The 17,592-nt window shown below is 34.9% G+C and overlaps 2 protein-coding genes across 3 annotated transcripts in view; both read right to left on the bottom strand.

Moving 5' to 3' along the window:
• Window positions 1–4,775, bottom strand: part of LOC114250803 (ATP-binding cassette sub-family G member 1) — a 31,486-nt gene extending 26,711 nt beyond the window's left edge. Inside the window, exon 1 of the mRNA XM_089731876.1 lies at window positions 4,536–4,775. Within this exon, the coding sequence (XP_089588002.1) occupies window positions 4,536–4,623 (88 nt within the window). The 5' untranslated portion in view covers window positions 4,624–4,775. The remainder of the gene's footprint in view (window positions 1–4,535) is intronic.
• A 2,710-nt stretch (window positions 4,776–7,485) lies between these two features.
• LOC114250796 (ATP-binding cassette subfamily G member 4) overlaps window positions 7,486–17,592 on the bottom strand; it is a 45,419-nt gene continuing 35,312 nt past the window's right edge. For both annotated transcript variants that reach the window (XM_089731874.1, XM_028184818.2), the window contains 8 exons: window positions 17,188–17,374; window positions 16,944–17,089; window positions 15,910–16,157; window positions 15,431–15,532; window positions 14,429–14,595; window positions 13,720–13,906; window positions 11,362–11,618; window positions 7,486–9,891 (listed from right to left, as the gene is read on the bottom strand). In XM_089731874.1, the coding sequence (XP_089588000.1) occupies window positions 9,547–9,891; window positions 11,362–11,618; window positions 13,720–13,906; window positions 14,429–14,595; window positions 15,431–15,532; window positions 15,910–16,157; window positions 16,944–17,089; window positions 17,188–17,374 (1,639 nt within the window). In that variant the 3' untranslated portion in view covers window positions 7,486–9,546. The remainder of the gene's footprint in view (window positions 9,892–11,361; window positions 11,619–13,719; window positions 13,907–14,428; window positions 14,596–15,430; window positions 15,533–15,909; window positions 16,158–16,943; window positions 17,090–17,187; window positions 17,375–17,592) is intronic.

Raw genomic sequence — 17,592 nt, 5'->3', positions numbered from 1 at the left:
AATAAATTGTGGGTATGTAAATTAATTAATACATAGTTTTAAATTATTCTTATTTTACCAATATTGCTGACGATTTGTTTACAACCTAGAAAAGTTTTTTATCTTTGTTTTTTTCATTTGTGAATAAAATGGAAGAATATAAATGTGTACATGTATTTATTTTGGAAGTCGAAATTTCAAAATCCTACGTTGATGGCAACGAAATTTCTGAAGCTGGAAGTCAACTGGCGGTTAAAGTGGACAGGAAAGCGTTGGCAGGGTTGACAGGATGACAGAACCGAGAAAATCTACTTATGAACAAACAATAGTTTTATTCACTAAAAAGCCCGAACATTAATGGATATGTTTAAGTACTCTGGGAACTTTTTTCGTCGACTCTATTATTCTAATAGAACACTATATATACTTTTGGGCTTATTTTACCCTTTTTGGGACATCCTATATAATATATAATCTATAAATAAAAAATAAATTCATTTGTCAGATAATACCGTAGCAGTGGTGTTTATTGTCTATTCATTAAATTTAAAAAGAAACTATGATGGCCCGTGTATACTCTCGGTCACGTGTCTTTAACATAACCTATTTTCACCAAATTAATTGAAATTTAGAACGCGACCAGTCTAGAACTTTCTTTGCAATATGACGTGTGAATGAACTTCTAAACTAAGGCCTCAAGTGCGTTTCCTGTTCTCATTCATATAAAAATATTTGTAAAGTACTCAGACGAACATTCTAAATTATAATAGTATTATTATTTTAAAAAAAACTTTACTTTTTTGTTCAATGTCGTTTTTATAATATCAGAACTTGTTTTATGACTTATACACGATGTGAATCTTAATATCATACTTACACGGGTATGACATGTCTTAAAAAGTTGAAACAAGTATAAATTTGCATATCGACGCTTGAAAGGCAAACGTGACTAAGCGACAATGCGTGAACTTTACAGTAGACTAATTTAAAGTTGAAATACCTGAAAAAAACTATATTTAAACGAATCTAGCTGTAGGATTGAAATTATTTTAATAGAAGACCTAGAAATATATTTTTTGCGCATCGATTATGTTATTGCCTATCATTTATGTACAAAGCAGTTATTGTCGCTTAGTCGCGTTTGCCTTTCAAGCGTCGATATGTAGATATTAGCTGTATATGTATAATAGATATTATAATATTAAATTATATAATGTTCTATGGGGAGTGCTCTGAAGAATTGTTTGCGATGATTCCTTCATCTCGCTTTTACCATCGCACCGCCCGCCACCGGAGTAGAGTTCATCCATACTACCTGGAGCCACTGCGGTCATTCGCAGTGCGTTTCCAGATATCTTTTTTGCCACGTACCATCTGGCTTTGGAATGAACTCCCTTCCACGGTGTTTCCCGAGCGCTACGATATGTCATTCTTCAAACGAGGCTTGTGGAAATTACTTAATGTTATGCAGCGGCTTAGCTCTGCCCCTGGCATTGCTGACGTCTATGAGTGACGGTAACCGCAATACCGAATTTAATCAAAATCGGTTCAGGGTTTTGGGCACGAAACCGAAACTGACAGACAGACAGTATTTATAATGTCAGTATGAATTAAATAAATTGGCAGTCATTAGGACTGCCGATACAAGTGAAAACTTACATATCCTAGTATTTTACTATTAAAATATGAAATTTCATAATGTTTAAATAAAATTAATAACTTTATTCTGGTTTTCACATCTATTGACACTTCGAGCAACAATTATATGTACGAGTATATAGAAATGTTGCTCGGTTATCTGTATATATGGTTCATTTATTAATGAAATATATTGCGGGTTGTACAAGATCTTGACAAACTACAAATAGAAATTTAATTGAAATATCTACTTAGTCTGGCCATAAATAGTGTTACAATTAAAAATAAACAAAATATTACATTTGAATTTGGAATCTGTAATTTTTATATGATTGCTCATTGAGTTTTCTCATTTTGGCGCCAATACATTGTACAATATTTTGCGATATTAAAATGGAGTGGGGTGATAAAGAGAACAGAATCGCTGTGATTGCATTACACAAAGTAGGTATGGAGCCAAATGCAATTTTTAAAACTCTCCATACGCTTGGTATTAGTAAAATGTTTGTGTACCGGGCTATTAATAGATGCAATGAGACCTCCTCTGTTTGTGCCAGAAAAAGATCTGGCCGTCCAGGTAGTGTTCGTCCGAAAAAGGTGGTCAAAGCAGTAAGGGAAAGAATTCGAAGAAATCCTGTCCGAAAGCAAAAGATTTTATCTCGGGAGATGAAGATAGCACCTAGAACCATGTCGCGTATTTTAAAATATGACTTAGGACTTGCAGCCTATAAGAGACGTACTGGTAATTTCTTAACTGATAATTTAAAAGAGAATAGGGTGGTAAAATCGAAACAACTACTGAAGCGGTATGCAAAGGGAGGTCATAGAAAAAAATTGTTTACGGATGAGAATTTTTTTACAATTGAGAAACATTTCAACAAACTAAATGACCGTATTTATGCTCAAAGCTCTAAGGAAGCTTCCCAATTAGTCGACAGAGTGCAACGTGGGCACTATCCGACTTCAGTGATGGTTTGGACGTTTAAAGGACTGTATTGCAGCCAATGGAGACCACTTCGAATAAGCTTTTTAAACTTTAAATTGTTTTATATTTATGTATTAAACTGACACACTGTATAAGTATTAAATGTTATTTGCCATAGAATTTTTTTGGTTTCCTTTGTAACAGTATTTGTGGCCAGACTAAGTATAGATCTACCTAGTCTTGCCATAAATACTGAGACAAAGGAAAAAAAAAACTACAATGCAGTCCTTTAAACGTTGAGGCCAGTTATCAATAGAAGCACGCACTCTTTCCATGGGAAAATTTTTCACTGCCAATCGTACGGATTGTTTTAGGGATTCCAAATTATCATGGCGTTTAGAGCAAGCCGTACGTACTCTCTAAAACTGACCATTAATCATAATCCAGCGGATTAAGATCGGGACTAGACGACGGCCAGTCTTCAGCTCTGATGAAGTCCGAAACGTTCGTTTCCAACCAAGACTGCGTAGACCGAGCTTTATGACCTGGCGCCGAGTCTTGCTGGAAGGACCATTCTTGATTATTGAACATGGTGTTGTTAAGGGGCTTCACTACCTTCTCAAGAATGGCTTCTTGATACACTTGTGCCGATGTTTTGATACCTTTTTCACAAAAGTATGGCTCAGTCACTCCTTCATAGCTAATACCCCACCAAACCATTACCGAAGTCGGATAGTGCCCACGTTGCACTCTATCGACTAATTGGGAAGCTTCCTTAGAGCTTTGAGCATAAATACGGTCATTTTGTTTGTTAAAATGTTGCTCAATTATAAAAAAATTCTCATCCGTAAACAAAAATTTTCTATGACCTCCTTTTGCGTACCGCTTCAGTAGATGTTTCGATTTTTCCACCCTATTCTCTTTTAAATTATCAGTTAAGAAATGACCAGTACGTCTCTTATAGGCTGCAAGTCCTAAGTCATCTTTTAAAATACGCGACATGGTTCTAGGTGCTATCTTCATCTCCCGAGATAAAATCTTTTGCTTTCGGACAGGATTTCTTCGAATTCTTTCCTTTACTGCTTTGACCACCTTTTTCATACGAAGACTACGTGGACGGCCAGATCTTTTTCTGTCACAAACAGAGGAGATCTCATTGCACCTATTAATAGCCCGGTAAACAAACATTTTACTAATACCAAGCGTATGGAGAGTTTTAAAAATTGCATTTGGCTCCATACCTACTTTGTGTAATGCAATCACAGCGATTCGGTTCTCTTTATCACCCCACTCCATTTTAATATCGCAAAATATTGTACAATGTATTGGCGCCAAAATGAGAAAACTCAATGAGCAATCATATAAAAATGACAGATTCCAAATTCAAATCTAATATTTTGTTTATTTTTAATTGTAACAGTATTTATGACCAGACTAAGTACATATATGAAAATAGAGGTACAACAGTAATCAATATCCTGATCAGCTATGAGATGATCTGCTCAGCTTTTTAATTTATTTTGTTTTGTATATACAACACTAGTTAAGTAGCTTAAATTTGAATTGCAATTTACATATATTTTATTAAGACAGCTAGGCATCAATCAAGCTTACAGCTCGCCTGATGTTAAACACATTGTGAAACCCAAAAAAGCAACATCGTGCATCCGTCTGTCCTCCTTGAGGCGTAAAGTCGAATTCTTATTGTAGGAAAAGAGTAGAGGAAGTTAAGTAGGACAATAGAATAAGGATAATACTGTATTTAATTCGAGGTTCGCGAGTCGTTTATCTTCCATTCATTTATCTTCTAATAGCAGAAAATTTATTTCCTCCTAAGGTATCTTTCGAAATTTGGAACAAAAATAAAATTTATATTATATCAGTACTGCGTAGTACACTTTTATAGAAACAAAGAACGCAGGAGGGAATCGGGACTAAAACATCATAAAACATTGACAGGGATGATTTAGATTTGAAAGTGTTTCTTACTCACCGTCATTGACTTTACAGAAGACCTCACTAAACACAATTGAAGTTCCATCTTCTAAACAGACATCATCTTTACCGGCCTCAATGTCCATAATATTACAAATGGAAAAATTCACCAAAACGACGATATATGGAGGTACGATCTCTAAGAGTTCAAGTCTCTGAATGAGAACGTAATTGAAAAATTGAGATTGTTTAAACAGGACAAATCGAGCTACGTATCTTGAAGCACATGTGCTAGACGTTTAAGATAATAATGCAAAACAGACATTATGATTTTTGATTGGACAATAATTTATACATTGTACATTATCGTGAGATACGAGGGACATTCAGTCTTATCTGTGTGGAAACATGATGGAGTACTAATTTGCTGTTGCTGGACACATTGGAAGTAAATGGAGCCTTTAAAATTTAATTCAATTTCAGATAACATTCGGTAAAAACTGTTGGACGTATAGAAATGTACATAAAACATTAGAAAAGATATGGGAGTGCGCTTATAAAAGTGTGTCCCGTACTTTAGCTTTTAACTATACAGTATATACCTAGTCAGGTCATAAGTATTGTCACACAGTAAAAACTTTTCTTTTAGAATGCTGGCCACAAAAAAGTTTATTGAATTCGAATTTCGAATTGTTCATGAAAATAAAAATGTATACTTTTAGAATTTTACTCATTTTTAAATATGGAGTAGACGCTTAAAGAAGACCGTGTTGCAGTTATTGCGTTGCATCGTTGCGGTTACGCGCCAATTCAAATTTTTAACATACTGAAAAATTTGAATATAGCCAAAAGATTCGTTTATCGTACCATCAAACGATACAATGAAGACTCTAGTGTAGATGACAGGTCAAGAAGTGGTCGCCCTCGGTCTGTTAGGACTCCAGCAGTGATAAAAGCTGTGAAGGCGCGAATTCAAAGAAATCCCAAACGTAAGCAGAAATTGTTGGCCCTTCAGATGGGGCTAAGCAGAACCACGGTGAAAAGGGTGTTAAATGAAGACTTAGGGCTTCGGGCATATCGAAGAAAAACAGGACATCGTTCGAATGCTCGTCTAATGGACCTGAGACTGAAGAGATGCCGCGCTTTGTTGAAGCGGTACGCGGGAAAAAAATATCGGGAAATTCTTTTTTCGGATGAAAAATTTTTTACCGTAGAAGAGAGCTACAACAAACAAAATGATAAGGTGTACGCACACATGAGGTGAAGAAGCGAGCAACCGTATTCCGCGTGTCCAACGAGGTCATTTTCCATCCTCGCTCATGGTATGGTTGGGAGTTTCTTATTGGGGCTTAACAGAGGTACATTTTTGTGAGAAAGGTGTAAAAACGAATGCAGTTGTGTATCAAAATACAGTCCTGACGAACCTTGTGGAACCTGTTTCTCATACCATGTTCAATAACAGGCACTGGGTATTCCAACAAGATTCGGCGCCAGCTCATAGAGCGAAGAGCACACAAGACTGGCTGGCGGCGCGTGAAATCGACTTCATCCGACACGAAGACTGGCCCTCCTCCAGTCCAGATTTGAATCCGTTAGATTACAAGATATGGCAACACTTGGAGGAAAAGGCGTGCTCAAAGCCTCATCCCAATTTGGAGTCACTCAAGACATCCTTGATTAAGGCAGCCGCCGATATTGACATGGACCTCGTTCGTGCTGCGATAGACGACTGGCCGCGCAGATTGAAGGCCTGTATTCAAAATCACGGAGGTTATTTTGAATAAACTTTAGTGTCATAAGAATCTATGTTTTGTTAAGTTCATTTTGGTATATGAATGGTTACATAATGAATAAACTTGTTTCAATTAATTTACATTAAACATGTAACAGAATTTATGACCTGACTAGGTACAGTTAGTACGAAAGTAAAGACAAATACATAATACCAAGCGGATATATTATCTGGTGTATAGATATCGAGTGTTGAATTTGCTGTGATCTTCTTGAAGATTCTATGATCTATTAAACAGGGGTCGATGAAGTTATCACCAGTTTAATAAGTGAATACACACTTAAGATCTAAATTTAACTCGTTTACCTCGAAAATAACCGGTTTTAGCGCTGCAAATCAACTCCGAGAATTTTTTAGAAGGTCATGTTAAGGTCAAGAATTTCCGCGAAGAAAAAGCTTCTTCAAAATCGACATGGAAATTGAATTTATTTCAATATGCATTGTATATAAAAAAATATCAATCACTGCTCATCCAGTGGTTATCTGGCCCCGTATACTCGATAAAACCAATGAGACGGCCATGTCTGCTGTCAACTGTTAATAATCTACCAGTTACACATTTCAGGATTGCGTTTAGAACTTAAACACGTCCCTGCCTATTCTTACAGTAATGTTTTTCGCTTTGTACGCGGTTGATAGGCTATTTTACGCGTTGGAAGATTTCTTTTGACGAACTATGGGTCCTATCATGTGCTTCAATTTGAAGCGGGGGATAGCTGTGTAAACTTAAGACGCACACCATCTGAAGATGGGTAGCGGCATTTAGATTGTAATATCTATGAATTCCGGTAGCTATTTGACATTTGCGCGACAGTTGGCCCGTTAGCTCATTCACCCACACCCACCCACATTCTATGCAATTAATAAAAGGATCATTAAAGGTATATTTTATAACTAGACTAGCTGACCCGGCAGACTTCGTAGTGCCTCAATCGATAAATAAAAGACACATCAAGGGGACACATCAAAGGAAAAACAAAACTGTTTGTTTTTATATAATTCCGAGCTTTTTTTATATTTTCTCACCTTTTAAATCTTCCCTGGACTTCCACGAATAATTCAAGACCAAAATTAGCCAAATCAGTCCAGCCGTTCTCGAGTTTTAGCGAGACTAACGTACAGCAATTTATTTATATATTATATATAGATCTAAAGACTAAGTACCACAGGCAGTAGTTAATGCATCCTTTATTAATAAGAAAATAAAACCACTACAACATATTAGAGGTTGTATTTATTTTGTTGCCAGTCCATTTGAAATTATAAAATTTAGTTTATATTTACAAATATAACCGATGAATTACTTAAGAATGTTCTATAATTAAAAAAGTCAATATACCTATGAACATACCGCGATCGGTAAAACCTACACTTTAAAAAAAGAAATGCATATCTAATTTTCAACAAATCCTGTTCTTTCGTGTAACAATAGTAAACGTTGTTTGTTGTTTTTTGAATATTGTATTTGATTAAAATTATTTATTTGTACCGAGCATGTGTTGAAAAATCTTTGTCCTTTGGTTTTCGGGTTTTATTTTTACATAGATATTTTAATAAGAATTTTTAATCAAATTCGAAAAATAAAATAAAATTTAATATTTGAAAATTCAACATTACGTTTATTAAATTTATTTTCATTACAATTGTTATGAGCAGAGTTGGCAGCCATATAATATGTATAGTTGTACCTTAAAGAAATAAACTTTGAATATCACAATGCTTTATAATAGCAGGTTCTGACAAAAAGAGCCTTGGTGTACCAAACGAAAAACAAACCATGTTGTCAATTGTGTTAAGTGGTTACCGGAGCCCATAGACATCGACTTCACCACTCACCATCAGCTGGATCGTATCTTCGTCTGATAACACGGGCCATTAAAAACGTTACAATGTAAATGCCGCCACGCGACGCCACGGCTTGCAGCTTATATCTCAATTATATGGTAATTTTGCAAATTATAATTTCTCATCGTGGAATTCATTCGTAAACATTCTTACTGGTGGTAGGACCTCTTCTGAGTCCGCGCGGGTAGGTACCACTGCCCTGCCTATTTCTGCCGTGAAGCAGTAATGCGTTTCGGTCTGAAGGGTAGGGCAGCCATTGTAACCATACTGAGATCTTAGAACTTATATCTCAAGGTGGGTGGCGCATTTAAGTTGTAGATGTCTATGGGCTCCAGTAACCACTTAACACCAGGTGGGCTGTGAGCTCGTCCACCCATCTAAGCTATAAAAAAAAAAATGTATTTTTTATATGTATTATTTATAAATATATATTATTTATAAATAATAAATATATGTATTATTTATTTCATTAGAAATTTTTCTAACTGCTTGCGAGATACGAACACCGTCACCACCACACGATCGATACGAATGCGCCGGGCGCCTTAACCTTCAGGCCACGACAACATCTTTATTTTTCGAATTTGATTCAAAGTAGTTATAGATCAATTTTGCTGTAATGCTTTGGGTTGGTAGTTTATTATACTATAATAAAATAAGTAAAGTTTAACGAAGCTCCAGCGACATTTCTATAAGCCCTGACCCGCAAATATCTCTCTAAAAATTTATCTATAATAATTATATTACAATTCATTTACCATACTTATACTCTATGTCAAAAACAAACAGTCAACTATCTAAAACAAAAAGTCAATGAATAACCAACAAATGTAATTTTCATCTTCTGCAATAATTCTATTATCATTTACAAAAATCTATCGGAGTTCAAATGTTTTAATTTTTAAACTCTTACGGCACTTGACTAATGTAGTAATGAATTTATATGATACGATATGATTTAAAAATCCAGAATGATTCACCAAACTATGTCAAATCTGCTGTAAAGACAAATTAATATAAAATACGCTAAGTATGTATAAACACTGCTACTAATTATCCATACGTAGCGGTTTCAATATCAAAACAAAAATTGAAGTAATCTTCTTTTTTTCTCTCTTCCTATTCGTTGGTAGTCTAAGGTGCTATTCCTCCTACGCGCGGACGGGAGTAATCCTCAATTTTCGTTATAATTATCAAAATATATCAGTAATCTATAATCTGAGTGATATTGATGATGTTTTATTATTATATAAACCTAAATATGTGATGAAAAATAAGATCTTGTAACATTATTTGGTATACAATAGTATTATTGAGTATCTTTATTAACTGGCGTTATTCAGTTGACTTACAAAAACGTCCTTTAAAAAAAAAAAACTTTACCCTGTAAAGCATTTTTGCTAAAACTTAATTAATTTGTTCATATATCACATCACCATTTACTCTTCAGTCTAATTTTGAGGATCACGAAAGAAGTTGCAATCAATGCGAAGCTGATAGCGAAAAGTGCTCCAATCGCTAATGTAAATTCTTCTTTGTCCATGTGGTTGTCTATTAATAGCTGCGTAGGGTAAGTGTAGTAACAGAATATTTTTGGGCAGCTGAAGTTAGACCGGCCCATACCGAAGACGGAGAGCACGAGTCCCACGAGTCCGTGTTTCAAGAATGATATTTGAAACATCCAGCGGAAGAAATACGGCGCATCGCGGTAACGCAAGAAGAACCCGGAGAATATAGTGAACGGCATAATCATTAGGGGACCAAATATAACTCCATTCTGAAATGAAAGAGAAATTATATTTTTAGTGTTGACCATGTGCGACATCGGTGTTTTGATTGATGTCGATGAATGAATCTCTCGTGAAGACACTGGATGGAGGACACTTTTAATTAGGAATTTGCCGAAGCAATGAAGTTTCTTACGTAGATTTTTTTGGGGTACTCTATATTTTTTTACATAATATCACATGTGGGATTTGCTCAAAAAAATAGCAGTTTTTTGGAAAAGTAACAAAATTTATTAGAATAACACGTCTTAATCATTTACACTCTTACTATGCCCGATCGCCATCTTGACCATTTCCCCTCCGTTCCTTTCTTCCTCATATGTTCATCTCTTTCACTCGAAAACGTTCCGTTTCCCACATACATGCAAAAAACCGTACCGAGAGCTGAAAGGCTATTTCAAGTAAACCGAGTTAACCGATATTCGATTTAAGTGACATTTTTGGAATTTTACAGCATAGCTATTTAAAGTTTAAAATTTGGAAAAAAAATATCATAACGAAAATACTTCTTCAGCTAATTGAATGGGGTAAGCATAATTGAAGTTCAATTAAAACATCGAATTATTGATGGTCATACCAAATAAAACGGACTTTTAATTATAAAGATAAATGTCGCGTATGAAGCGAAATGTCGCTTCAACCCGCGATACATAAAATAATATATGACATTGTGATTTAAAACTAGTAGTGCTTTACGCTGGTTGTATAAAATTTAAAAAGAGTGAGACCCCCCGATTCCAAATTTTCTTTTAATTTGTTAACCAAATAAAAATAAAGATATACGGTCCAAGTTGAGAGTCTCTCTGTATGAAGTTTTGAAGTTCGATTAATGAAGTTTAATTGAATGCAATATCAAACCAATATAACAACGGAAAGCACTGAAATTTGGTATGTGTATTTCATTTGACTTGTTTATTAGCTCATTGTTTCGTCACAATAAATTGTTATTAATAAGCCAATTTTGAACATCGATTCCGATTATGCTTACCGAAAAAAAAATGCGATCTCATCGAAACTGAGCATATTGAAATTCAACTCTAGAAATAGATAAAATGGTAAAATTTTTACTGGTGGTAGGACCTCTTGTGAGTCCGCACGGGTCCCGCCTATTTCTGCTGTGAAGCAGTAATGCGTTTCGGTTTGAAGGGTGGGGCAGCCGCTGTAACTATACTGAGATCTTAGAACTCATATCTCAAGGTGTGTGGCGCATTTACGTTGTAGATGTCTATGGGTTCCAGTAATCACTTAACACCAGGTGGGCTGTGAGCTCGTCCACACATCTAGGAAATAAATAATAAATAAAAAATTAAATTAAATTTTGTTTGCGGGCTTTGACCGAATCAAACATGTTTATATGCAACAAACAAACGTTGCAAGTTAAAATAAAACATATAAAATATCCTAAATACTCATTCTATGCACTTAATGATATAAATAAAATAAAAAATACATTGACAAACCTTTACGTTAAATATTGATCCATTAAGGAGACCCATACATAGTGATACGTATGAGACTAACAGCAAAGTGAAATTGAATATTGTAAATCGAATTAAATTCGGAGATTGTCCTGTCATCCAATATACGAGAATCGAGTATAGAAGGGTGCACACGGTCTGTATGGGTAGCGTAGAGAGTAAAGTTGACGCGTAGAAAGCGCCTGTAGTATACCAACGGTTGAAATGTTCTCTTCGGGTAACGGGGATTTGTTCCGGAACTGAAAAAAGTTAGGAGTATTAAAAAAAATGGTTCCAAAGTTAAAATAATAATTATTTATCGAGATCTAGATTTTAGTTACTTGAAAAGGATTCTTAAAAGAAAAAAAAACAGATCGAAAATTTACTGAGTTGTATCTAGAATAGCATTGCTAAATTTATTATTTATTACTGTTCCATACCACATCGTAAAAAGCGATACACTAGAGATCGCGTAGCAGCGTTCTTAGTATCACACTAGCACAATTGGTACCTATTTATTGGTAGTAGCGCGTATTGCGAGCCTTAATGGTCACAGCGATTTTGTGTATTTCTACTACGAAGCAATAATGTTCCAGTTTAAAGAACAGGTCCCAGATTAGCAGGCCTGAGCCTTTTTGTACTTGTTTGGACAGCGGTTATGTATTTGCAATGCAATTGAGATTTCGTCGTCATCTACGTCGGAGCTTCAGATGCAGTAATAAAAGAGCTTCTTTATATCAAATGGACATAGCTTATGATAATTTATTTGGTGTTGTGAGTTCCGAAATCCTATAAAAACAATACAATAATCGTCTGACTGCCTATATCCCAAATATCTAAAATAACTAGTCAGGTCATAAGTATTGTCACACAGTAAAAACTTTTCTTTTAGAATGCTGGCCACAAAAAAGTTTATTGAATTCGAATTTCCAATTGTTCATGAAAATAAAAATGTATACTTTCAGAATTTTACTCATTTTTAAATATGGAGTGGACGCTTAAAGAAGACCGTGTTGCAGTTATTACGTTGCATCGTTGCGGTTACGCGCCAATTCAAATTTTGAACATACTGAAAAATTTGAATATAACCAACAGATTCGTTTATCGTACCATCAAACGATACAATGAAGACTCTAGTGTAGATGACAGGTCAAGAAGTGGTCGCCCTCGGTCTGTTAGGACTCCAGCAGTGATAAAAGCTGTGAAGGCGCGAATTCAAAGAAATCTCAAACGTAAGCAGAAACTGTTGGCCCTTCAGATGGGGTTAAGCAGAACCACGGTGAAAAGGGTGTTAAATGAAGACTTAGGGCTTCGGGCATATCGAAGAAAAACAGGACATCGTTTGAATGCTCGTCTAATGGACCTGAGACAGAAGAGATGCCGCGCTTTGTTGAAGCGGTACACGGGAAAAAAATATCGGGAAATTCTTTTTTCGGATGAAAAAATTTTTACCGTAGAAGAGAGCTACAACAAACAAAATGATAAGGTGTACGCACACAGTAGTGAAGAAGCGAGCAACCGTATTCCGCGTGTCCAACGAGGTCATTTTCCATCTTCGCTCATGATATGGTTGGGAGTTTCTTATTGGGGCTTAACAGAGGTACATTTTTGTGAGAAAGGTGTAAAAACGAATGCAGTTGTGTATCAAAATACAGTCCTGACGAACCTTGTGGAACCTGTTTCTCATATCATGTTCAATAACAGGCACTGGGTATTCCAACAAGATTCGGCGCCAGCTCATAGAGCGAAGAGCACACAAGACTGGCTGGCGGCGCGTGAAATCGACTTCATCCGGCACGAAGACTGGCCCTCCTCCAGTCCAGATTTGAATCCGTTAGATTACAAGATATGGCAACACTTGGAGGAAAAGGCGTGCTCAAAGCCTCATCCCAATTTGGAGTCACTCAAGACATCCTTGATTAAGGCAGCCGCCGATATTGACATGGACCTCGTTCGTGCTGCGATAGACGACTGGCCGCGCAGATTGAAGGCCTGTATTCAAAATCACGGAGGTCGTTTTGAATAAACTTTAGTGTCATAAGAATCTATGTTTTGTTAAGTTCATTTTGGTATATGAATGGTTACATAATGAATAAACTTGTTTCAATTATTTTACATTAAACATGTGACAGAATTTATGACCTGACTAGGTACAAAGAATCTAACATGCATTCATTCTTTCAATATTTCCTTTGACTGGGTTGGAATCTTTGCGGGTTCTTTTGACCTGCTGACGGAAACCAATTATTGTTCAATCAGATTTTAATTTTATTTTCTTTACCTCATTGTAAATATTCAGTAATAGAATAGTATCAAAATAGATCCGTTGGGTTGTTTGCATAGCAACATTTATGCACTTACATCTGATTGAGACGGCACTAAATGCGTTGAACATAAGGAACATCAGACTGAAGTATAGAAAGTTGTAGTTATCTCTGACTTTTTCGACGTCTTCGCCAACATTCTTGAATAGGATGCCAATAAACAATGCCATGAATCCGTGAATACTTATGAATGTTAAAGTAAATGAAGGTTCTCGCCACGTACTCTGAAAATATTAGACAGTAAATAATTTTAATAGTTTTTTAGGATTTTAAGATGAAACATTTTTGCTAGTTTGGAATGAATTTTCGAAAGAATATAGTTGTTTAAGTAACTAGTTCCTTTTAAAAACTTTATATTGAGATTAACAATGATCGTAGCAAAAGAGTAAGCAAAATTCGTTATTTAGTAGGCTTTCAGTATCAGTGTCAAACTTACAATTAAATCAGGCCAGAGAAGTTCAACTAGGAATGTTTATTTTTTTTGGGGAAATGGAACTTAACGGGTACAGTTTGCGGTAAAAATCTTAACATTTTACTTTTTTTTTTTTTTCATTTTAGTTCTCATATATTTTTAATATGAGTTGACAAAAATTGGTGTAGTATGGTTTTCTTGGATAATCATTTTTGTGTGAAGAAGTGATGACGATTTTACCATCGCTTTAGTTTTTAGCATCAGCCTTTTCATCTAGCCTTTCATATAATATAGTGGGAAAGGAATTTATTCAAAATATAGCATGATAACTCACTAATACAGATCTTCTTGTCAATGTGATGAATTGTTTCCAAAATGAGGTAGAGTATGTGCTTTTCAGAGCCAAAATAATTTTATTTGTCGAATTCTCTTTGGGAGCTGTTAATAGTGTTAAACTAATTTCCTCATTTGTTGAAGTAATTCTAAGTAGTTTCGGTCTTTCTGAAAAAAATAAACTTAGCTTGAATTTCTTTCTGACTTTTTTTTGTTGTCGATAACCAAAATGTCAATAAGAGACATTTTGTATTGTCCTTTGATTCCCTTGATTTTTCAAGTTAAAACATCAACATATTTTATGTTTACTCATATATAATATTTAGTAACGTAATTTTATCTCATCGTAATTCACACATTCTAGTCAAGGAATATCTTTGGAAAAAAGTTCTTAACTTCTTGTTTATACATAAATAAGTTATTCAGATATTAATTGTGAATAAATAATTTTGTTTGCCCTTAGTTTTGTTTGATTAAAATGAAAAATAAGTAGATATAAAAAATATAAATATTGTTATAAAGAAATCGCACATGTTCCGCCTAAGCATTCTAGGCGGTAAGCGAGGTACGTTGGTGTCGAGCGAAATAAAACTGTCTCAAATATTAAGTGTATTATTATCTATGAATTGTCCGCTTCTACACCTTGGATGAGACAGACCTCAACTGAAGCTGGTCGGGACGCGCGGGTTATGTGGAACTTCTAATATGGTGGAGGTCATCTACGAAACGGCTTCCCGGCACTCCTGCCCGAACGTCTGATCCCTGCTCGAGGCAGGTAAGAGGGGATACCGCAGTCAATACTTCTCACCACCCTACGATAACCACTGGGTCTTTTAGTCAGCTGGCTATCCACAGCCTACCAAGGTTGCGTCACCTGTGTGCCACGGAATACCTGCTGGGTCAGAGCTGGCATTTTTGGTTATTACCTTCATACTCTGACAACGGTAGCTGTATCGCCTGATCCATTACGGATAACGGTTCGGTGATTCTTGATAGTTCTTACCTAGAATTGGACTATCAGTCGCTTCAGTAACCCAACAATTGTTACTTCCATTTTTAGACTTTTCTACTAATTTTTCTTCATAGGTCCCACTGATTTCTATTACTGTAATAAATATTTCTTGTATTGTAATTGTATAATAATATTAGTTGTAATTGTTTTATCAACTTTGTGTCGAGCTTACAGTGTTGACACTAATATTTAAACTTATGAAAATATTTTATATTGATTTCTTCATTTATGTTTTGGCATTTTGTAAAATCCAACAAAACTATTAAGAATTAAATAAATTTGGTGTTGGTCTCAAATAATGGAAATGAAAACCTGGTGGGTTGTCAGTTAAGTTAGTAGCCTTTTTGTAAAATCAGTGCTAGACAATAGTCTATCTAATCGATTTACTTCCCAGCATTTTTTTATTACACTTTCTTATTTTTAAATTATTGTTAAAAAAATACCCCCAAAATTTTATGAAAATCACTTACAATATTCAACAGGGTCATGATACGACAAGCACCTTAAGTCTGGTAGGTTCAATTGGTTTAAATATGGCAGTAGCAGAGGTACGGAGCCCATATAAGCACACTTTCCTGCAACGACTGCGTATAGCCTGTCCACCATTTGAAGTAGACTGAGTGAAGGTTGGTGCATAGTTATCACCATCGTTCGTCCTTGCCGTGCTAACAGGTGAAGTAAATTGACTAATTTTTTTGCTACCGAAATATCTAGTCCACTGAAACAGAAATAATGTCATAATTGCATTAAAAAAATATAAATAAATAAAATGAAAATTAACCGGACGTATTGCAAATGTACATTATATTGAATTATATAATAGAAATTTGTAGAAATTTATTAGAAGTTTAATAATGATTTTTCAAATCTTCAGCTTAGTATACACACTCTTTTGAATGTGGTCTAGAAATGTTTTTATTAACACAAAAAAATAAAGTGTTTGTTAACTTTCGTATTGTTAATTTAAAGAAAAAATGTCCATTGCACAACTATACAAAAAAAATATATCGTTCTTTGTCCTAACGTTTATACTAGGTTTTTTCGGTTAATTATTCAGAAAAAACGAAAATAAAATACGTTATTTTGGTATAAAGTTTGCTTTTGTGATAGTTATAGTAATAATACTCATTTTTAAATTTTTTTATAACTTTTAATTAGTTTTAATACTTTCAAAAAAACCGCGCTATGAGAGTGGGGTGTTTACGTTTACACAGTGCCACTAGATGGCCCTCGAGTCATAAACAACGATCAGGTGTTTTGTACAAGCCCAGAAAAACTTAAAATGTCACGAAAGTTTAAATACGATGCTGATGCATTTTGTTTCATAAATGTCATTGTGGTCAATTTATTAAAGTTCAAAAGCAAACTGTTTCATGCCTTATATATTTTTTTCGTCTAATTACGATCTAAAATATCGAAATTTTATGCTTTGCAATCAAAGTCAAATTTGGTGTTGACCCGTGTTATTAATGTCATTATATTTAATAGTTTGAATTTATTTTACCTTGTTGGTTCATCGAGGAACATAACGGGCGGATCGCTGACTAGTTCCAGACCTATTGTTAGTCTTTTCTTTTGTCCGCCTGATAGGTTCCCGGCTTTAGTATTCTCCACTGCGTACAGCCCAAGAGACATTATTATTTGTTCTACCTGAGGAAAAATACACGATTAAAGAAATTCGAATGTTATATGACGAATTTTTATTGTCGCGTTTGTATTAAGTTTTCGATTTAATGCTAAATACATACGCGTTGTCGTTTTTGACTCGCACTGATATGATTTCCAAGTTTCAGTTCCGCTGCTATCGTAAGTGATTCCTTAATAGTGAGCGTTTCAATAAGTTTATCATCTTGAAATATATAGCAGGATTTCCGTCTAAACATTCTCTCGTTTCGTATACGACCGTTTTCGTATATGCTCCCACTTGTGGGCTTCCTGAAGAAATGTAAGGGATTTTTTTTTAAACTAAAAAACAAAATGTGTGCAATTCACACGTGGTAGAAGTGAAACCTTCCAAAATTCAAATACAATTATCCTAAACGTCTTAAGTATATGTAAAATTTTGTCATTAGTAAATAATTGTAAGGTAGCGCCCTCTGTGAATTGATATTTTAATTTCACGTATAATCCTAAATTAAAATTCACTACAAGAG

This window comes from Bombyx mandarina, chromosome 12 (assembly GCF_030267445.1).
Source record: "Bombyx mandarina strain Sakado chromosome 12, ASM3026744v2".
Lineage (NCBI taxonomy): Eukaryota > Metazoa > Arthropoda > Insecta > Lepidoptera > Bombycidae > Bombyx > Bombyx mandarina.
This window is presented reverse-complemented; position numbering and strand designations above follow the sequence as displayed.